A 23,437-nucleotide genomic window follows, 5' to 3' on the forward strand; every position below is an offset into this window, starting at 1 on the left:
AAGTGAAGCTACAGAGAAAGTTTTAGGAGGAAGAAAAGAAACCCCTGTTGGGTCCACTCGGGAAAACAGATGTGGGAGGACCCTTGATTTATTACTCAGGGCCTCTTTTAAGTGTAAGGTTGCAGGCCTTCCACTTCTGACCAGAGTCAATAAATAAAGACCCGAGGACCGTTAAAATATACCAGGACACTCTCAGTATTCTTCAACACTCGACTTACTTTTGTTGATGTTCCAACAATAAATAAATAAATAAATATATGTATATATAAAATACACACACGCACGCTACACTATTAAAATACACTACTAACGTACACTACTAAAATACATATATTATATGTAAAAAAACTAAAATACTATAAATAACTATAAAGTTTTTTATAACGTTTTCTTGCGTAGAAATGCAGATTTAAAATGCTTAACACAACTGACTTCGACAAATTACAAACCGAAACTGAGCTCTGGCATACGAAATTTTCTTACAGACTACAAAATAGTTACAATGTAAGGAAAGACAGCAATGCGGTGACTGGAAAATTTTATTTTCAGTAATTGCCTTATCTTTATAATTGTAATACCAATGGACATTGAAGATTCTTCCGATTAAAATAGGTCCAAACACTATGTAAATGGGACTATTTTTATCGATTTAAGTACATAATTAAGACATAGATTGCTCCATATTAAATCGATAAAATGTCGCGGAAGTGTATAAATCAGCCGGACTGTTTTTGTTATATTCATGACGAAATTATTTTAAAATCAAAACAAGGAATACAAGTCCAGCATTAATCTTTCATCAAGATATTTCAACAATGGAAAAACGTTACAAAGGAAAAGACTTATGTGCAATGCTTGCTGATTACTGTTGGATACTTATTATTGAAAATCGGGATACCAGGAACAAGCGTCAAGCAAGGCGGAAACATTTTTAAATTTGTTTACATCAGAAATAGGTATGTTTTTGTATTCAATTTTAAGGGGGCCGGCAGGTCGACTCTGTGTAACCACACACATGCATGAAATACGTATACGTATATGAACTTGCAAGGGTCAAAATCTTGACAAATTGTCACTTGTGTTTCCTAAAAGTCCAATCTAGGTCTGTCCAGAGCCCAAATTGCGAATTTCTACCTCATCGTCGAGTAATTTGTAATATTCGGCAGAAATCTCGCTTTCTGAAGCAAGGATGACGTCACAAGATGGCTGCCGCATAGAGATTCTCTTAATTTCGAGAGATTTAGTGTTCGTATCGAAAAAACGCTCTGGACAGACGTAGCAAAGACATATACGAACACGGTGGTATGCATTTTTAATTGATTACTTACTTATTTAAGGCGTAAAATGTCTAGAAAAAAACGCACCATTTCGCGGTTCCGCTTACTAGCGTCCCGGTCTCCCCGCGGCAAACACTGTACCTTGCGATAGAATACGGTCGATAATGCAGATCGATATTACAGGTTTACATATGTACGATATGTATGCTGCCGAATATTGCAAATTACTCGACGATGAGGTATAAATTCGCAATTTGGGCTCTGGACAGACGTAGATTGGACTTTTAGGAAACACAAGTGACCACTTTTAAACTGCTCATTGCAATATTGAAGCGTCAATTTGTCAAGATTTCGACCCTTGCACGTTTCGCTACGCATCTCGTGACGTCACGCTTGCCTCGAACGCCTTGCGACTGGCGGTATGCTGCCGAATATTGCTAATTAATCGACGATGAGACAGAAATTCGCATTTTGGCCTCTGGACAGACCTAGATTGAACCTTTAGGAAAGACAATTGACCATTTATAAACCGCTCATTGCAATATTGAAACGGCAATTTGAAAAAGTTTCTGACCCTTGCACGTTTCGAAAGAAGCCACGACCTTCGGGTCATCGATTCTGTTGAAACTGTGCATACTTATAGATCTCGTTGTCCTGTTCACAAATATTCACCATTATAGGGGCAGGTACTCAATAATTATCGCAATATTAACGATTAAAGTTTCATTATTTCCTATGTAATGCCGTATTTTTTCTACGGTACAACAAGATTCGGTTTGGCGTGACTGCAGCGTACCAAGTTTTCAACCGGACGACCAGTGTTCAAATCCTGTCTACTAACCTATTTTTTTAATTTCATTATGTTTCATCATTGTATTTTTATAATATCAATTTCACTTCAAAGTACCGATTTCATTTTGATGAAAATATAGCAGGCCGAAGGCGTGGCCTCGCCTTAGCATCTCGTGACGCCACGCTTGTTTCGACCGCCTCGCGAAATTCACATGTTGGCCTCTGAACCAGAATAACCAGAGGGTTATCAAATCATTTCAACGGAAAAATTGTGATTTCATTAGTTTCTTTTCGCATAAATCGATTTTTTCCAAAATCCTGAGGTGACAGACAAATTTTGTGATCGGATTTGATGTCAGCGTGATAAAATCTACGAGAAAAGATGTACAGAATGTCAAGAAAAATCTAACCGTGCATGGCATTGGATAAATCACAATTTTGTTTAAATATTCCAAGTTTATTTTCAAAGTTAAAACATGTTTGTACCATAGTCTCTCTATTTTCCCTTCTTTTGCAATATTTTAACTTCTAAAAAAAAAAATCATAGCTCTATCTCATTTCTATCAAAAGTTCTTTGATTTTGACAGAAACTTCGTCACTTTGTCAAATATAGTGTTACGAGTATCGATATGTTACGATATCGAGACATCGCGCCGAATGGTCTTCGTTGTATCGTCGTCACTAAGACGACGCGGCTAACTTCTCGGTTTTATATATTGTAACATATATAAAACTTTGGAAAATGCTATAAACTTTTATATATATATATGATATTATTCAAGCTTATTTTACGTTTAGTCTGTACTTGTAAATTTGTATTTGTTTGTTTCTTGACTTCAGATTTGACATCTAAAGTAAAAAAATATGATAAATTTTGTTTAATTTTTTATGCGCTTCGTGGCATAAAAAAGCTGCTTTAATTTCATTTTGAATATAATTTTCTTTCTGACAGGAAGTAAATTCCGGCTCATTTTCTTTTTAAAAGAAGTCCTGGCAATATATGTACAAAATTATTATAATGTTAAGAATAAACAGATTCAATTTAATATAAATCAAATGATTTCCTTAGCTGTTGCATACACGTGACTGCCGTTCGAGTTTCATTTCAGAGATAGTAGCGAAAAACTGCAAAGGTAATGTGACAACGAGTCCTGCGTATACCTATGCGCCCGTAGCAATGTACGTGTTAGCATGTGTTGGTCGGCTGAATCGGGCTCATGCAGAAATCAGTTTCACGAAACGCTTCTAAATTTACGGGTTTGCTGACATGGCAACATTGAGGCGAAGATGATATGTGGCAACCATGTCTAGTCCCTAGCTTTCTCTCTCAATTTCCGTTTCTCTTTTTCACTACTACTTACTCAAGTCGGCATTTCATATATTCTTTTTTACCGATATGTCGTAAACGCGACGTAGTTCCACAAAAAAAATTTTAACCATTCCACAATCAGTTTTTCCTACTGACCGTTCAAGGACCGTTCGAGGATTGGCGTGACAGTCAAGGCCAAATGCCTGCCGGCCCCCAGTATTGCGCTGAATTTTGACCTGCGAGGAGCGGTCAATCGCGTCGTGTACAATTGTTTTGTCCCTTTTTTATTTCTAAATATATGTGTGTGTGTCAGTGTGAGAGAGAGAAAGAGAGAGAGAGAGAGAGAGAGAGAGAGAGAGAGAGAGAGAGAGAGAGTGTGTGTGTGTGTGTGTGTGTGTGTGTGTGTGTGTGTGTGTGTGTGTGTGTGTGTGTGTGTGTGTGTGTGTGTGTGTGTGTGTGTGTGTGTGTGTGTGTGTGTATTATATGCTATGTATATGTTATATATATACTGTTTTATTCATTTTCCTGCACGTAGTCAGTTATTTTTTTCCCACAATATTATTCATCTGTTACTCAAAAGGTATACTCAATTACTGTAAATCATGTTAATTTTTAACATTTGGGTTAATGTCTAATTTGAAGAATTTAGTTAATGAATTAAATATTTATTTGGCATCATGTTTTTTCTAATTTAGTTAGTTCAACCCTCTCTTTTTTAGGATACTAGTGTAAATCACAAAACAGTTTCATTAATAAAATTAAAAATTTGAATTCTTAAACAGATCGATTAATATTTGATGTTAGACATATAACATTAAAACATTTGTGTTTTTGAAGCACAAACAATAAAACGTAACTTGCCCACAGCCAATTTTGTAGATGGTAATCTAATCAGGCACATAAGCCAAGATAAAAGCAAACAAACCGTGCACATATTTGTTTTAGAAGACGTATTGTTGAGAATGTTAGATAGCGCAAAAAGCAAGTTACACGTGTCTGCGGGTTTCGACAATAATACGTCTAATGTTTAGACCTCTGTAATGCCACGATTTCCATTTGCGAAAATAAAATGAATGAATTCAAACGAATGAATCTTTGGGTAAAGCATAAGATGAGAACATGATAATACAGTAAGATTCTATATAATGTAAAGAACAATTTCCACTGCTTCTACATAACATGAAAAATTAAATTATGATAAATGTTTATAGTCTTTTAGGTAAATATTGACAAAAGGGGACCCAGCTCCAATGACCGTGACTTTGACATATGTTGTCAAGGTCAACATTCTCAACAATTTTTTTCTGTACATGTACCTGTTAATCGGTTTTAGTTTCCGTACACTTTATTCTGCAAGTTTTACTATCGGATAGTTAAAAATAAAATATTCATAGGTTGAATCAATTGTTCACTACATACATTCTGCTTATTATTTAAAAAAACACAACGATCTCACCAATTTGAAGTTGGTTGGGGTTAGGTTCGTGTGGAGGGCCCCAGGCTCGAGAGGGTAGCGGTCGCCCTCAGGCGGCTGCTGCCCAATATCAGGAGGCCCTATGTACGGATTCGTCGCTTCTATGCGGAGGTGGTGCATTCCATAGGATTATATGGGACCGTCGTGTGGTACCAGCAATTAGCGGCACAACCTTGTGCATGCGGATCATGCGCAACAGCGGCTGGCCCTGCAGACCATACGGGGTTACCGCACCATCTCCGCGATGGCGACGGTCCTCCTCGCAGGCCTAGCTCCCCTCCAATTTATGGTGGAGGAGCGGGCGACCGGATACTGGATCGCCTGCTCCATCCGGAAGAGGGAGATTGACCCGGACGGGTAGGAGGTCGAAGTGCAGAAGCGTCAAGCCCGAATGGACAGCCTTGCACACTCGCGGCAGCAAGTTGCTGGCGCCGACACTGGCAGGCCGATTGTCCGGATCCCCTGCCCATCGTGGGAGAATGGTGCAGGAAGCGGGGACGGCTCACCTACCGTCTGACGCAGGTACTCGCCGGACACGATTGCTTCGGGGAGTGCCTGTGTCGGATCAAGAAGGAGCCAGCGGCGCAGTGTCTAGTAAACTAATCCTTCTAACTTCTCAATAACGTTCAAAGCATTCGATCTAATTTGAAAAAAGTTATGTTGTTTCAAATAGTGTGGACTCAGTTTTGCTCCTTACTGTATATACAGGGTGCGGCGCAAATCAGTCCCCACGATTTTTCAGCCCCTTCGGGTGGTTGGGCAGAAAAGTGTTTCGTACCAAAGTTAATCAGTATTTAACCGACAAGAAATTGCAATTTTTGAAATTAAAAAAAAATCAAGGTCGCTGTCATATCTTTTAATGGAACTGGGTATTTTTAATTTCATAATATTGTAGGCGACGTCGAAACGAATTCAACGACCTACTATACGATGACTTTCAGATGACCTTGAAAGAAAATATCGCCATGGATCAATTGCCAGAATATTTGAAATATTTCGATGATATGTAATAGCAACGCCTCGCATTTTGAGGTAAACAAATGAATATATATATATATATATATATATATATATATATATATACTGCTAAAGGTGGTCCAACAAAGTATTAACATTAAATAATGTAATAATATATGTAGCGTTCGAATACTTTTGTGAGTCACTTATTATGCGTGTTTCGAATAAATATATCATAACTTCTGCCTACGTTGTTGAATCCTTTTCAAATTTTACTGACATAATCTTGAGACTTCCCCCTTACTATAGATACCAAATTGTTCTATACAGATTAGTTTAGTACATCTTATTTTATTCATTAAAATTTGTAAACGTAAGCGTTCGAATACTTTCGTGAGCCACTGTATATATATAGTATATAGTATATACTATATACTATATACTATATACTATATACTATATACTATATACTATATACTATATACTATATACTATATACTATATACTATATACTATATACTATATACTATATATACTATATACTATATATACTATATACTATATATACTATATACTATATATACTATATACTATATATACTATATACTATATATACTATATACTATTTTATAGTATTATATATATAATAATAATACACATATGTGGGTGTAGATTTAACAATTTGATGATTTTTGGAGGAAAAAATTTAAACATGAAATCAATTTCATGTAATGTCAAAAAATCTCAAAACCAACTAGTTATTCAGTTCATGTTCATTTTCACAATTATTCATGCTTGCAAATGGAAATACCGCAGCTAGCACTTTGCGGACGTCTTGTTCCATTTATAAACAGTGGAACATACAGTGTACACGTGCGAGACGATGATGTAGAATGTAGTAGACGATGCACATAGACTCTCGTTTAATGGACTGCAGATCTCAGTCGTTTCATAGTTCTCGTGCTGAACAATATTCAAAGAGACAAATCTAACGGGTGATAAGTGCCTCGGAGATATATTGCAGTGAATAAAAACGTTTACACTGGCATCATTAAACAACAATAATATCAACTAATAATTGAAATAAAAGTTATGAAACACAAATCTGTTTCGTTTAATGGGAAGTGGAGAGATCAAGTTGATAGTCGTGTCTACTGAAGCAAAAAGAAGCCTTAATCAGAATTAATGAATAAAAACAGCCTGCACGTAGATTTGAAACAACGAGTATTTGCCTAAGTCATTGTATTTCGCGTGTGATATATATATATATTGAATCGAAGGTGTGAAATAGCAATTTGTCTGTGACAAGGAAACTTCTTGCCTCTTTCAGTTGTCGTTACAAGTAGGTACGTATGTGTTTATTCCGCAGCTACGGCTCTGTTTGATTTGTGAATGAAACAGTGTCAAGTAGGATTGTCAGTGTCAAGACGGAGCTCATTGACTTCTATATATAGTTATGCAGTGAAGTTTTGCGTTAATTACCACAAAGAAAGATCTGAAAATCACTGAATTGTTGGAAACCCTTCGACATGTGCTTTCGACATTTAAAATATCGGAACCGCGTTGTAAACTTGTTATCTGTGAGAATGAATGTTATCAGTAGACAGCTCCAATGACTTTGACCTTGACATATGTTGTCAAAGACGTCATTTTGAACAACTTTCCCCTATACATGTACCCGTCGCTCGGTCTTACAATTAGTTTCCGAGGTAATCGCAAAAAACACTGCGGGTTTGTGAATGAAGCGACAACTCCTTCTGACGGGTACATGTATAGGGAAACGTTGATCGAAATGACTTCCTTAACAACATATATCAAGGGTCAAGTTCATTGGAGCTGGATCCGCCAAACGTAATATTTACCGAATTTAATAATACTGTTATACGATTTTAAACCTATTAAATATATTGCGACAGAATTTCTACTTCACTACAATTTGTTGCAATTGAGGTAGATAATTCTTATTTTGTGTAAACATCCGCTGCCTAGTAATCACACTACTAACATCAGATGGCACAAAGAAAATTTACTTCAAGAAACTATACAACATATAATGCCTGCTCTAATATTTGTTCCATAAGTACATATAATCTCTAGATGGCGGTTCTTATGCGTAATAAAGCGGTTCTTCGCCAACCGCAAGAAGCAACAATTGAATAAAAATTTATTTATATACAGGGTGTGCGAAAAATATCGGAAAACCTTGAAAGGGGTGGTTGTTGCGACAGATTCCGCTGGGCGTGGTATTGCCGCATTCTGTTTGGTCCGAGTTTTTCGTTAACAACTCCTGAACAAAGTCGAGGCGAAAAGTTTCGCAAAAAAAAGTTACTTGAAGTGTCCTCAGGAAACCCCCCTATCAAGGATTTGCGACATTTTTCGAACACCTTGTATGAGTATTTTTAATTTTTTCTACAGTTTGTTGTTTCGTATCTCGTTTACTCATTTGTTGTCAATGCATAAAATCCTCAATCTAATAATCTTTCAGAATATACGAAATATAATCCTATTTACAGAACGATATGTTTTGAACCTTACATTAAGATAGGTAAGGGCCAAGCATGCTAGTCTTCCAGTCTATTTTTTGTATATTTTTCTATCTATACCCTTTTAACTAAGATTTTACCTCATTTTTTTATACATAGAACCTCAATTATCCGAACAAAACTGGGAAACATGAGAGTCCGTATAATAGATCAATTACTTAATTACGATGCTAAATTCAATCTTTATTAATTTGTACGATAAATAGTGTTGCTTAGATTGAGCTATTTAAATTTCAAGTTTGTTGGGCTAATAGAAATTCCGAACATTAGAGGTTTGGCTAATCGAGATCGTACTGTACTATCGCATTACTTAACATTTTAAATGACACAATGATGTCCACAGTAGAACCAGTACGCCCAAATCAGGATTAATGTAATAATTATCGCAGTGGTTTAAACTGAACAACGTTATTCGTCTAGAGTTAATGAAAAATTGAATATAATATTGTAAAGTTCTTTCGAAGGTCTTAAAGTACTTTACAATACATACTTAAAAGTAAAATTGCGTAGTTTTCGACTCATTCTTAAACTTCCATTTCTTTTCTAATTTTATGAAAATGTAGTTTCAATTAGTAATTACAAGGAAACACTTTCGAAATAGTACACACACATTCTTGGAAACAGAAGATTTCCGTCAGCTATATATATACTCTTTCCTTGTCTTACTACTTGGCAAACAGCCATACGACAAAATACCTTGTGCAATAAACAAACATTTCACAAGAAGGCTGTTGTTTCATACATTTCAGTACTATTTAAAAATTGTAGACATCTCAATTGTTTTTTAGTTCGTCGATATAAATACTTTTTATCGTGATCAATCATTTTTAATTAATGAATGGTTATGTATTCATTTGTTTAGTTGACGATTGCGTTACAATTAAATTGAACTAAACATCAAAGGCAATTTTCTTGCTGATCGAACACATTATATACATGCATATTTGTGTGTGTGTTTGTATGTACCTAGGTATATACAAGTATACATTTTTTGTGGATGAAATGAAAATAAAGAGAATGCGTTAATGATAATTCCGTAGCGATTTAGAAAACAATTTGAATTCAGTAAGTTTGAGGACTGTTATGTGATAGATATTATTCCTCTACATAAAGAAATATGCTAAAACTGTCATAGTTTATAATTGAAAATTTTTCATCGCGTGAAATTTTGTTATACGAAGCTGTAAAGTACCATTTGCACTTATTTAGACGTTGAAGAGAAATTTTTTCGACAAATTAACAAGGTGCAGTAAATATTATATCATATTTACGATTCATTTATTTATATAGACTTGCCATACTTCGGGTAGCATTGCCAATTACGCGCAGCACTGTGCGACGAGGAAGAAGCAGTATAGTAAAGTATAGAAGGAAAAATAAATTGAGAAAAGCAATGTGCGTGAAAAGCAAAACAAGAAAGATATTTATTTAACTATGGATTAATATTGCTCAATGATTCAAGCGTTTTTAATGGCCTCGTATCGATAACGGAAATAATTCTCGAGATCGTGACCATCTTCAATTAAAGATCGTTTAATGCGATTACCCAATTTACTACCTCTCTTTTCAATTACCAGAAGCAGATCTTAATGTCGCAAACAAATTTCATAAATTCTTTTATGCCTGATGAAACTTCGTACCTCTCCTTCGGATCTGCAATTTTGATCGATACAAAAGTTCGTATAGGTCGATATACAATAGTTGTATTAACTCGACGCAATTCACATAATTGGCAGAATTGCACTTCATCATGACTGTAAACGATTCGGAATCATATTTACTTACTAAGCTACTTCTGAAATCAACTGAAGCAGCAATAACAACTAATCTTTGAATCAATAATTTCAATTTTTTCGATATATTACAATATTCATCATATAGAGTAAAGGACCCAATTACTGCGGAGGTAACAATAGCTGTGCTTATATTAATTATACCTATTTTCAAACCATAATGAATATTAAAAAACAGATATATACAATATATATATTAACTGATTTTAATGAAAAAAATTTATATCTTTTTTAGGCTTAACTTTACCTCAGGTAACCAGAAATTTTTAACTTTTTTAAATGTAATCCTGTAGATTTTGGTGAGAAAATGCCGAAAATCCAAGTTTCAATCCTAGGGGATCACTAGTTCAAAAGTTACGCGTGTGTAAAGATTGCGATTTTCAGTGTTTTTGACAGCTGAGGGTGTCGCCATGTTGGTATGTAGTGACCGTCGTGCGTCGCTGAACGAGCTGTAGGCGCTCAACGCGGACGTTTTCATTTATACCTACGCTTTGAGACCTCTAAATGGTGCCCCAGACGCAGACGCACGCGTTTTGGGCCCACTGCTTCAGAATACTTTTCGGACTACTGTTTCGAATTTTGTTTAAATTTGGATATGTGATATGAAAAATGTGACCGCACTCTATAACTATTTTTCTTTAAAATTCCATTTTTTAATTCGGGGAAGCTCAAAAATTTTGAGCGGAACATGCCAGAAAATGACATGGCGCACAGTGGTGCCATTTGGTTATATAGCGATAAAAAAACCGTAAAAAGGTAACAATCCAACAAATTTATTTGAAAAATTGTGGAGAGTTTGCAACTAGTACTATGCTTATACCGCAAAAATAATTTTTTAAGAAGTGGTTAAACATTAAGTAACTTCCGCGCGATTCATTCTTGGAAATTCTGAAAGTTGATATTTAAACTTAAATTGCGGCCAAGAATGTTTCATCAAGAATGAAATTAGTTCAATATTACACCTTGCCGAAACGATCAGTGCCAGACCAAAATCTTTTAACAGATTTTTTATATGCTTCCATGAATAAAAAATGGGCGGAAAACAAAGATTTCCGATTAACCCATATTACTTTATGGTTAACAACTTTTTAAAACATCTATTTTTACCGAATAAGCGTTGTACCCGTGGCAAACTTTCTACAAATTTTCAAACAAATTCTTTAGATAGATTCGTTTGTACGGATCTTTTGCTGCTTTTTGGCTAAATGGCACCACGTACATCGTAAGAAAATTCATCGAAATTTGCACGAACATGACAGTATGTGTACAGAGGAAATACTGTTTTGAAGTGGTCGGTGGGTTTCTGGCAACGAGGTACTTCTAGATATGCCCTCGAAAGCCGTGGGATATTAGGCCAATTCCACGCCAAGAGATCTTTTATACACACGTGTGACTGTTGGGTGAAAAAATGTTTCAGACAAAAGTTAAACGGCATTTAGGGGGCACACTTTCCGATGTAGATATCTTTTTTCTATGTGGACGTGTAGAGGTCATATGGAGGTCAACTTTGTTTTTTTTTTTATGGAATCTTACATTTTTTAATGCACTGCTCGATGATACTCATTAGTTTAGAAGATATTTTGATTTTAATATTGAGTACTGGAGTTAGTAAGCTATACAGATCTTAGCACTCACCTTTCCAAAGTTGGTATTAATTATAATGGAGAATATTTTGACCATTAGGTGCATTAAAAATCATTTATAGAGAATGTCTCAGTAACTATTAGTTTTTCATCTCATATAAAATTTTGAAAAAAATCAGTCATATTTGAGTTATTAGAATGCACATCTAAGAATTTTTTCAGAATTTTTAGCTTCGAAAACAACTTAAAAAATGAAAAAATTTTGAAATGCCGATTTCTTGTAGAAGTTATGAAATGCTAAGGCACGATTTCATTTTGCCAACGATGCGTCGCGTCTGAGACGCATACGCGACAAAATGTCACTTGCTGTACGCTTCGGCGCTGCAACCAATGTTTTTAATGTCCGAGATTTAAATTTTAAATTTAATTTTTAAATTCATTTAACATTTTTTAAAAAATTTTTATAAATTTACGGTGTCCACCTCGGCGAAGCAGAATAGGCTGACGTATAGGATAAAATGGAGTAAGAAGAGGACTGGAGAGATATCGAACCAAGTGAATTTATCGATTGAGTCGTGCGTTGCTTGAGCTTTCCTCTTTTCAATCTAGTTTGCGCGTTAAAAGCATTGGTAATTTCAATTTTAATTTTACTTTTCTTGCGTTCGAGCAAGCTTCGCGATGATTACGTGACGATGACGCGACGGTAACGCTTCATGGACAGACGTCTATTATTTTAGCGTACAGCAGGCGACATTGTGTCGCGTACGCGTCTCTGACGCGACGCTCCGTGGACGGAGGGCCTTAGTTTATATATTTACAGTTTTGAAATCTCGTTGTAGCTGATTACACATAATATTTTCAGATTTTTTAAAATGAGTGCACATAGTTAAAAAAATAGCATCGACCACATTTTAGCTTCATTATTAACACTAAACCTACCATGGTCAAAATGACTGGTTTTCTATTTCTCAATGATTGAAATTATAAAAACGTTTTCATAGGAAATCACTCAATTGTCTTCTTTATTTAAGCACATATTATATTGAAAATCGTAGAAACATTAAGTAAATTCATTCGTCTCCCTTCTATAAAACGTTTCATTTCTATATTTTTTGTGCTTGGTAGGTTTAGTATTAATCTTTTTATTTTGCTTGGATGACTTCCAAAGCGATGAATTACACCCAACACATCGCGAATGTCTATGTAGCACTGATCTTAATCATATACCCTTATATTAATTTATGCATTATTAGTTTTGTATCGTTGCAAAAACTGCAAAGTGCTCCTCTAGATTAGTTCGGGCCGGAACGCCCTCTGTGGGCGTATAACCTCCAAGGTTAACTCGATTTCTGCCACAGGGCGCTGGAATATTACTGAATTTTGATTTTTTTAACTATGTGCCCCCACATTGAAAAATCTGAAAAAATTATGCGTTAACAATCATAACAAGATGCCAAAACTGTAAAAATTTAAACTTAGTATGTCATAACTTCTACAAGAAATCGGCATTTCAAAAATTTTTTTGTTTTTTAAAATTCGGTTTAGAAGCTGAAAATTCTGAAAAATTCATACATGTGCATTCTAATAACTAAAATATGCCTGATATTCTTCAGAATTTTCAACTGAAGAGGATACGAGAAATTACGGAAAAAAGATTTTCTTTGTCACCCCATTACTAACTCCCATGTCGAAATATAAAGTTGAAAATTAACACAAAGTCTTTTCTTTGGATAACCTATCGAGTGGCCTATTGCAAATTCAATTTGGTTTTGGGGCACTTTTCACCTCCTTATCCGGCTATACCTTTCATGAAAATGAAGAACAAGCAGGTATATTTCACTTGCCATGAAATAGTCTATTACAATTCTGTTCATTCGCAAAGCTTTAAAGATAGATAAGAATGTTTGAAACCAAAGTTGTTTGTTTCCAAAGAAACCATTATAAGTAGAGGAAGAAATTCTTTTTTTAGATGGACTTGAGAGATTTGAAGATCTGCATCATTTTATGGAACAATGTGCCTTTAAACATCTCATTAGCCCATCTTAAAATGATTTCAACGACCGTGATCATTCAAGGCCACTCAAGAACATTGACATAGGAAAAAGCGAAACAGAAAAATTCCTTACTTATAATAATAAAGCAGAATATTCTCGAAATTATTGATACATTAACTTTCACACAACATAAGTATTGTTTCTTTTGATGACGAAAGAAGGAACCATACCACCAACCATTACTCATTCTTGAATGAGTAAATAGTGTAGCATTTACCATATACATACTAATAATTCTCCATTTTCATAAACAATTTTATTCTATTGCATTTATTTTACTGTAAACGGTCTGGTATGACAACCGTGACATTAAACATATCAGAACATTCAAACTAATTCAACCCAAAACGTACAATATATTTTCGATAAAACACGTGAGACTAATTGACATTTTGCAAAAGATGAAGTGTAGTAGAAATACGAACCATACAAAACATGTTTTCTCTGATAGTAGAATAAGTATTTGTGAAGAGATATATGTACTCCTACTTGAGAAAGGAAAATTGACCTTCGAGTAATCTTGAGATATACAACGAATAAAAAATGAATAAGATAATTGTATTTCCCCTTAAAACCATAAAATTTTTGTGTTCAACATTTTCCCTGGAAATGTGTTGTTCTCAAGTGTTACGAGCCAGGGCCGCGAACAGCGCGGGAGGTCGGCGAAGGGTTATTACCCCAGAAATATGATTTCAATTTGTTAGTTAGGTACGCGGGCGAACCTGATGCGAAATCGGCGTCATCCATTCTATAAATAAAGGGCTCGGTTGGCAGGGCCCGCTCTAGCGGTTACGACGCCCCGGGCAAAAAAACAAATTGCCGCCCCTTTTTAAGCACTAAGCACCGCGCTTAACAAAATGACCTTTTTTCTTTTTTAGCAAAATTGTCTGGCAAGGTTAGTCTGAAATTTTCTATTAATTGAATATTTAAAACATCAATATTTTTCTCACACTTACAGCCAAAGCCAGAATGGCGCCCCTAAATTTTGGCGCCCCGGGCAAATGCCCGGGTTGTCCCCCCTCCCCTAGAGCGGGCCCTGTCGGTTGGGACGTTTCTCGTTCTCAAGAAAGAGATTAGAAAAATTCTACTCGGAATAAACGCGGAGAAACTTCTTTATACGGGTGAGATCAATATTGTAAACTGAATGTGCATATGCCTATTACTCAATTGATAAACATTTGTTATTTACATAAGAGAAAAATCTAATACAAAGACATTGTACACAGCGCATTTACAGACAAGTATAACGAAATTTATACATTATACAGTGGATTTGTATCAACAATTATATGTAGCAATTGTTTGGTAAAAGAAGATCACACTATCATTAATTGTACTGCTCATTAATTGTATATTAATTGCATGCAATGAAGTTGTTTACGAACTTTGTTTCTTTATAATATAAATAAAGAACCGTCCTTCGTAACATTTCCGTGACAAATATTTCATACAATTTTATAAAACCTATACAATATTTCTGTCAAAGTCAATTGCAGACCAGTCATATTTTCTAAAAACTAGAATTTTAATTAAATTGTCTCATTCATTGTTTAAGGTTATCACGTACTATTTACCCGTTATTAATTGCAGCGCATGCAATTAAAAATTTCGACTCCAAAATATTGCCACGAGATCCTATAACTTTATAAAATTAGACTTCAAAGTATAATATTACTTGACCTTATGCATTTATCGCGCTTATACTGCCAAGTTGCAATGGAATAAAACGTATTTTTATGGAACGCCAAGAAATTCTTGTTAAGTAATGATAAATTGAGACTGAAGATTGGCATCACGCCATACATAAAATAGTTCTAGCCGTTGAACTTGCACTTCGTAAAGCTTCCGACGGTGCATGCGAAATTCTGGGAGTTTAATAGCGGCGGGAAGCATTTTGCGCAGTTTCGCCAAAGCTTTATCGTGACTGCACATTGCGATTATTATACTGCGCCATGAAAGTTACTTTGTTTCACGACTGACAAATTGGCAGAAGATCGAAAGTGAATTATGAAACGGAAGAAATAAAACCAACACTACGTCATACTACACTTACTTAATACCTATTTGCAACCGTAAGCGGAATATGTACAGTGAATATCCGCTGTAATTCCCTACAAGCCTCGCGTTTTCCGTTCCCTGGAATTACCCACACCACCGCGGGGAATACCCCGTAAGGGGCCTAGAAGCTCGAGAGCTGCCGCCGCCGAGGAGTGTAACAAACACGGTTGGGTATATCGGTGTGAGACCAGAAAACCACTACTAATCTAATAACAAAACTTCTTCATTTTTCATTATTTTTTATGATACTTTCACGAACATATTTGTGGCATTTTTCTAATGAAAATGATACCAAATATAATATAATTCCGATGATATTTACTTATGTAATGAACGATCAAAGTTTCGGACATACGTGATAATAATACACATTAATAATCACGATGAGACTTAACTAACATAATAATACAGACATGATACTCTGAAAACTTCAATATAAAATCGGCAATTTTATGCTTCCGGATTTTTTTAAAAATCGATTTTGCAACCAACAATTCTGAAATAATTCACTGTCATGTGTGCTATTAGGTAGAATGTTCATGAATTTTTTCGTAATTTTTTGTTTAGCCGAACAGAAGAAATAGAGTATAATTCATTAAACCATGCTTACCCTATAGCTATCCTTGTGGTTGGGGTACCAACTTGAAACTTGTCACGAAAGGGTTTCTTTGGGAGCCCTCTCGTTCGGGTGCACTTTTGACCATTTTATCCGGCTATACCGTTTTCAATCTTTGTGTCAGTGATACAGAGATAAGCAAAATTGACTGAATAAAACCATTTTTTCAAAAAATCATTTATGTTTTTGTTAAGGCAGAGTCCCAAAAATCCTAAGAAACATATGGCTTTACATTCATTTTAGATTGGGAAGTGATTAATATTCTAACTCTGTTACATCTAGTTACAAGCTACTGTATTTTATTCCCGACTTGATTTTCCACCGATCCAAAATATGTACTGAACAAGAAATATGAATATTTAATTTTTTTTTCTTCATTTAAGGACCTTAGACTGCTCTGACAGATGCAAATCGTTTCGGCTAATAAGCCGAATCTAGTAACAAATATGTTATTAGATCTTTCCAATAGTCTCGAGATTTTGATCCCCATTGCTCTCCTACTCGGTCCTACAATTGTTTCAGTGAAGATGGTGGAAAGTGATGTTTTCCATTTAATTGCCCCTTCAAGAGGGCCCATATTTTTCGATAGAATTTAAGTTTTGTGCTGGCCTGTCTAGAACTTGAAATAACGGAGGACAGAAGTAAAATATTAATCATTTATTGCGGCCAAATTAATTTAAAATCGTGTGCTCCTTGAGAGTTTCGTGGTCAGGTTCTAGGCTTTAAAATATGACTTCATTAGTTCAATTTTGCTTCTCGCTGTACATTATGTAGTGATGTATTTTACATTGATAGCTTTATCATTGATGAACTTTTCTATGCATATGTACTAATAATATTTGTAAATATAACAATTATTCGTATAAATATATTATTTGCCAAGTAGTTTATTGAACTGAAATTAACAGAAAAGTTTCTGGAGATATTGATATTTTTTCTACCAATTACTCAAGCCATAATTGTATATAATAATAAGTGATAATTGTATAAATTCTCGAAATGATTCCCGTATTTCTTTTCAGTGCGTATTATTTGTAATACACAAAATTCACTTTGAAATAAATATAGAACTATAAATTCAAATATCAATTCATTAAATGGAATTCGTAGCAACGTATAGCAAATACTTCGGAAAATGCTACCAATATATGTTTTATACATATACTGCTCAATTTGTTGCAGTTTATGATTTCAACGTGATTCTTTTACAATATTATGATGGTCCAAAATAAACCACCTACCTTCTTACAAAGTCTTTAGAAATATTAAAAAAACAATAATAATAATTCTATAATAACCTGAATAAAGTGATTTCAACTATGCAAGACATTCAATAGTCTCCTATGTCATCTTGTGTTAGAAGCAGCTATTAAAATTAAAAAAATTATAATAACACTGTACCATGCAACATTTGTTATATAAATTTTTATTTAGATCTCAGCTTTGCATTATTTTCCGAATTTATTAAATAATGAATTTATAAATCTTTTTTCCTTACGTATCTAATTTTTGAGAAAGTTAGTTTCAAAAAAATACGAAACTTCTCACTTTAAAATGTATTTTGCGCTTCAATAGCCTCCTTTTCGTATTAAATTATCCTACACACCCTTTCGAACAATAAATTACTATTATATATTTAAATAATGATTGGAGAATATTCATTTCAAATATAAAAGATTATTTTCTTAATTAAAATAGGTTTACTTGTTTATGTAAAACTGCTATAAAATGGAACTACTTGTACCAACTGTTTCCGACGTCATCTTTAAATATACATGGTCCATTCCACGTTATAAGAAATCTATTTCAAAGAAAACTTTCATCGATAGTTCTAAATTCAACACAAATGTGAATGGTATTCAATGTTCGTGGAATTTATCCATCAGATTCTGGAAGGATCCCGACGGTAAGAGAGACACTTATTACTTGAGAGTAATAATATTATTTGCTTATACTAAAGAAACTGCTGGTAGTAATTAAACAGAAGAATGTTAAATTGTTTGACAACAGGGAAAAGAATAAAAAATCCTGTAGTCCTATGTTTGAACATGCTGAGCTGTAGTATAGATGAAGTAGAACAAGCAAAGATACGATTTCAATTTGGAGTTTTCAATGCTGACTTAAAGCATTGGGAGTACTGTCATGTTAGCAGAACTGTGCTAGAGTTGAAATCTGGCACTGACATTATTTCTTTAGGATACAGAGACTTATCTATACTTGATAGACATTTCAATAAAAATGGTGAAGTTCTGTTGTTGGTTAAGATACAAATAATCCAGTGTGAAAATGAAAAACACAACTTATCACAGGTAATATTCCTAATAAATATTTCTAAAATAATAATGTCGTAAATTTTTCTGTTTAAAACACTTTGTATAATACAAAAGCCTTCCTACTTTAATTCTAATTTCTTGAAAGTTTATGTTGATGAACTTGTCCAATAAATTCTAAAATTTCTTTGCGTTTGAATGACCAATGGATGATTTTTGTGGATTTTGATGCACTGAAAATGGATATGGAAACCGTTATTCTCATGAGCTTCAGTTTTTGAGACATTTGAATTTAAAAAGGGTCTTTTCTACTTCAAAAATTTCTTTTGTTTGAACTGTATGTAGTAACTATACAAATGTACTTTGTGTAAAACTTTTGTAGACTCTCCCAAATACAATTTTTTTATAACTTTATAAATATTTAAACATGTTGAAATTATGTTTCCAATGTTCTTCATTGTTAGAGCACCTTCAGCGGATATTAAAACAAATTTCTAACAAATACTAGTATGTAAAACTTGATGGCCATTATGTTTTTCTATAAACAATAAAGCAGTCATTAACAATGGCAATCATTTACAACAGCCAATTTCTTGCGGAATTACTGTCTTTTTTCATTTAAAATAAAATGAGAAACATCTAAAAGAAAGTGTATAGAGAAAAACGGTTTTCAAAATTTTCAAAAATAATTTTATATACATACTTTCTGATCGGCGAAGATTTGTTAACAATGTCCCCCGCGAGATTGACATTCGAGGTCGAATTTTCTCATCGCAATGTGTAATACTTGTCAAAAGAATAGTAGTTTTTAAAAAGCAATATGTCATAAGCCAACTGTTCTAGTAGAAAAATACCATAGAAGTTTCCTTATTGGTTAACACATAAAACACATTTCCCAGCGGTTCGTGCTCGCGAGGAATCAATTGCAAATTTAGGTTAATACGTTAACTAATGCGGAAACATTTATGGTATTTTTCAACTAAAACGGTAGGTTTATGATATATGGTTACTTTCAGATAAAAATCAATTTCACACAAGGTCAATTTGGCAGAAAGCTTTTTTAACGAATCTTCGCCGATCTGAAGGATCTCTGTGTAATCTGTATTTACCATCAAATTACATATAACTACAATACATAAAGCTAACTATTTTAAGGATAAATTGAGTTGACATAAAGATTAGTCCTGTACCTACTTTTAAATATAGACATTAATATACTTTTGAATATTACAGGATATGGCTAGATTACTGAAGCGTCCAAATGGTGCAGATACTAAATTAGTTTGTGGAGGTTTAAACGATGCAGAAATTCCAGTACATAGTAACATAATAGCTGCACGAAGCAGTGTTTTAGCTGAAATGATCTCGTTATTGGGAGAACCACAAGTAAGCGTAAAATCAAAGGTGAATATAGCAGAAGATAAAGCTTTGGATATACAAAATGCAAAAGAAGAAAAGATGATCAAGAAAAAAAATATATGCCTGCAACCAGCCACAAGTGTTGATTTTGATTGTTTATTGACCAAAAATATAACCAGACTAAAAGCCAATTGAAATGTTTCAAATACTAAAACGGTGTGTTACTGACAAAAAAGTTAACTAACTGGTGCAATCAAATTTTACGAAATTTTTCATAATTTATGAAGAACTACATTGAACTTTTTACTCTACTTTGCCTGTATGTGTTTCTATCCAAATTAAATTTATTAACTCTGTAATCTCTCTAGACTGTAGAATATTTCTCAATAGTATTTATAAAATTATTGTTATTAATCATTATTATTAACCTATAGTAGTTTGTAAAGCAAACAATATCAGCTTATCTCGGTTCCTTTCAATAAAGGGTGTAGCCGGATAAGGAGGTCAAAAGTGCCCCCAAACCAAATTGAATTTGCAATAGGCCATTCGATAGCTTGTCCGAAGAAAATACTTTGTGATAATGTTCAACCCTACGTGTCGACATGGGATGACAAATAAATCAGGTTTTTCCGTAATTTCTATTATCCTCTTTAATTGAAAATCCTGAAAAAAATCAGGCATAGCAGTTTTTAGATTTTTTTAACTATGTGCCCCCACTTTGAAGAATCTCAAAAAATTATATGTTAACAACCATAACGGGATACTAAAATTGTAAAAATATAAACTTTGTATTCCATAACTTCTACAAGAAATCGGCATTTCAAAAATTTTTTTATTTTTTAATGTTCAGTTTCGAAGCTAAAAATTCTGAAAAAATTCATAGATGTGCATTCTAATAGTTAAAATATGCCTGATTTTTTCAGAATTTACAATTGAAGAGGATAAGAGAAATTACGGAAAAAACCTGATTTTCTTTGTCACCACATTACTATATACCTCCCATGTCGACATGTAGGGTTGAAATTGGCACAAAGTACTTTCTTTGTACAAGCTATCGAAAGCCCTATTGCAAATTCAATTTGGTTTGGAGACACTTTTGACCTCCTCCTTTGGCTACACTCTTTGTTGCACTCAACATGCTGGTCTAAGTGTTTGTATGAAAATAATGTCCATAATGTCCAAAAACTGAACACAACTTATTTACATCGAGCAATATTAACCTTACAATTAATAACATTATTTATTTTTCATGAGTATCACCATACTATTTCTTTTTATGAATGTATTTATAAACGTAATTTTATTATCTTTATGGGTGAGTGTTCTGTTTCACTAAAAGTAATTTTCCAACATATAAATGTGCAAAAATGGTATAAATATTAGAACTTTTATAAATATCTTCAGGGTCAATACAAGTTTGTGCTAGAATTGTTGGACTTGACTAAAGAAGTTATAGAAGAATTATTGCGATATATATACACTGACCATATTGATAATTTAGATAATTTAGCTCCTCAACTTTTGTCACTGGCAGAACGCTTTGGTCTACAAGGTCGGTTTTGTAAAATGTAATAAAATCAATAATTCAACTGAAGTGTGTTACAAGTGATACACATATAATAATTATTTTACAGGAATGAAAGAACTCTGTGAACGGAATCTCATTGAAACAATAAACCCAGAAAATATTGCAAGCAGACTTTTAGTTGCAGATGAGTTTCGTTGTAGTGCCCTTAAAAGAGCAAGTTTAACATATTGTGAAGAAAATGTAACTGTAATCAATAAAAGCTTAGCATGGAAAATGATGGAACATGTAAACCCAGAACTGTTCAATGAAGTTTGTGAAGCTAGTATAGGCAGTTCAAGATCAAGTAATATGGATGACAGTGAATTAAGCAATTAATATTGTGAAAGTTACCAACTTCTATAAATAATTATTCACGATTGTGTATTCTTAGAATAAAAATGTACATTGTGATATTACTATAGATTTTATTATATATATGATCTAATTAGAATTTTAATAATATATATATATATATAATATTATAATAATATATAATATATATAATATATATAATATAATAATAATATTAATAAAATTACTTGATTTTATTAACATTCATTTTCCAATTGTATACAAGAATGATTATAAATACAGTTATAAAAGATTATATTATATGAAGTATTAAAACTTACCTTGGTTTAACATTATTCAAACAGCATTCCATTGCTTGCATGCGTAAACTTAGAAAGTCTGTTCGAAGTTCCAATATGTTGTCAAACTCAATCACATCATGATCTCCGTAATCCATAAAAAACACTCCGCACTGTCTATCATCATGTGCAACTGAAATAACGTAAGCCCTGTACCATTGTTCATCAAAATTAAATTTTGCTGCACATACTTGACCTGGTGTTATCTGAAGCAGAATAATAAAATTTAGTTATGCAATTTGTGTTATATATATATACATTGCATTATATATAACATTGTTGTTGAATAACATTGCATTATATATAACATTGTTGTTGAATAACATTGTTATATAACAAGAAATAATTCATATAATCTATTGTTATAACATATAATATATTGTTGAATTTCTTGTATGAATTACTTCTTGTTATATAACAATGTTATTCAACCTATGGTATAGCATAAAAGGCAGCAATAAAAATAGTACTAACTAGAGAACATAGCGATTTTTATGAAAATGTGAGAGGTAGTTGTCGAAAAAATATTTGAAACGTACATTCGAGGACAAAAATGAGTAGACAGTTAGTGGAAACAGGTAAAAATGAAGTTTATCGAATTAACATGACTGTTATAAATTTAAGTTTTACTTATTATATAGCTTTATAGTGTATAGAATATTTAGTGAATAATTGAAGTTCATATTTACACCTTTGTGTAAACACGCCATACCATAACGAAAATGACAGCTATTTATCAGGAGACAAAAATAAGTGGACACTCATTGAAATGCGTAATAAATGGAATACATAACAAAATGAATACTTGGTATTGCTACCTTTTGCTTGTATTACTGCTTTCAATCGTCGAGGAATACTCTGTATTAACTTTTTAAGATAATCGTTACTAATTTTTTCTGTAACCTTTTGAAAAAATCGACCTTATTATTTCGTTGGTCCAATGGAACTTTTGCGTCTAGTAAACTCCATAAGTTCTCGATAGGATTCAAGTCAGAACTCTGGGTCGACCAATTAAGCAATTTAATGTTGGAATCTTTAAAAAATTGTTTAGTTTTCTTAGTAGTGTGCTTGGGGTCGTTGTCTTATTGAAAAACAAATTCGTCGTCGTAACCCATTTTTACCACTGCTTCTTCTA

The 23,437-nt window shown here is 33.5% G+C and overlaps 2 protein-coding genes and 2 long non-coding RNA genes across 10 annotated transcripts in view; 1 reads left to right on the top strand and 3 right to left on the bottom strand.

Moving 5' to 3' along the window:
* Papi (tudor and KH domain containing protein papi) overlaps positions 1–23,437 on the bottom strand; it is a 126,270-nt gene that overhangs the window by 98,170 nt on the left and 4,663 nt on the right. For all 3 annotated transcript variants that reach the window (XM_076799134.1, XM_076799135.1, XM_076799136.1), the window contains exon 5: positions 22,285–22,508. In XM_076799134.1, coding sequence (XP_076655249.1) covers positions 22,285–22,508 — 224 coding nt within the window. The remainder of the gene's footprint in view (positions 1–22,284; positions 22,509–23,437) is intronic.
* LOC143360375 (TD and POZ domain-containing protein 2) lies at positions 6,696–22,107 on the top strand. 5 transcript variants are annotated; one of them, XM_076799163.1, is made up of 6 exons: positions 6,696–7,155; positions 18,155–18,362; positions 18,467–18,765; positions 19,960–20,226; positions 21,469–21,637; positions 21,720–22,107. In XM_076799163.1, the coding sequence occupies exons 2-6, from the start codon at positions 18,185–18,187 to the stop codon at positions 21,986–21,988; spliced, it is 1,182 nt and encodes a 393-aa protein (XP_076655278.1). In that variant the 5' UTR covers positions 6,696–7,155; positions 18,155–18,184; the 3' UTR covers positions 21,989–22,107. The 5 variants fall into 5 exon arrangements, with proteins under 5 accessions (XP_076655278.1, XP_076655276.1, XP_076655273.1 ...); XM_076799161.1 differs by having other exon boundaries at positions 6,697–7,155; positions 19,960–20,130; positions 21,490–21,637; XM_076799158.1 differs by having other exon boundaries at positions 6,698–7,155; positions 19,960–20,182; positions 21,488–21,637; positions 21,720–22,106.
* On the bottom strand, positions 7,807–10,842 carry LOC143360393 (uncharacterized). The gene is made up of 3 exons (XR_013083266.1): positions 10,393–10,842; positions 10,138–10,289; positions 7,807–10,005 (listed from the first exon to the last, which is right to left on the bottom strand). It is a non-coding gene; the product is annotated as an uncharacterized LOC143360393 (long non-coding RNA).
* LOC143360386 (uncharacterized) lies at positions 15,980–18,071 on the bottom strand. The gene is made up of 2 exons (XR_013083258.1): positions 16,231–18,071; positions 15,980–16,046 (listed from the first exon to the last, which is right to left on the bottom strand). It is a non-coding gene; the product is annotated as an uncharacterized LOC143360386 (long non-coding RNA).

Source organism: Halictus rubicundus, chromosome 13 (assembly GCF_050948215.1).
Source record: "Halictus rubicundus isolate RS-2024b chromosome 13, iyHalRubi1_principal, whole genome shotgun sequence".
NCBI lineage: Eukaryota > Metazoa > Arthropoda > Insecta > Hymenoptera > Halictidae > Halictus > Halictus rubicundus.

Bases quoted from the DNA above. Each gene is read 5' to 3' on its own strand.
- LOC143360375 (XM_076799163.1), top strand. From the start codon at position 18,185: ATGGAACTACTTGTACCAACTGTTTCCGACGTCATCTTTAAATATACA. The intron at 18,363-18,466 runs GTAAGAGAGACA...GTTTGACAACAG, and splicing joins ATTCTGGAAGGATCCCGACG to GGAAAAGAATAAAAAATCCT. The intron at 20,227-21,468 runs GTTGATTTTGAT...TATAAATATTAG, and splicing joins GCCTGCAACCAGCCACAAGT to AACTTTTATAAATATCTTCA.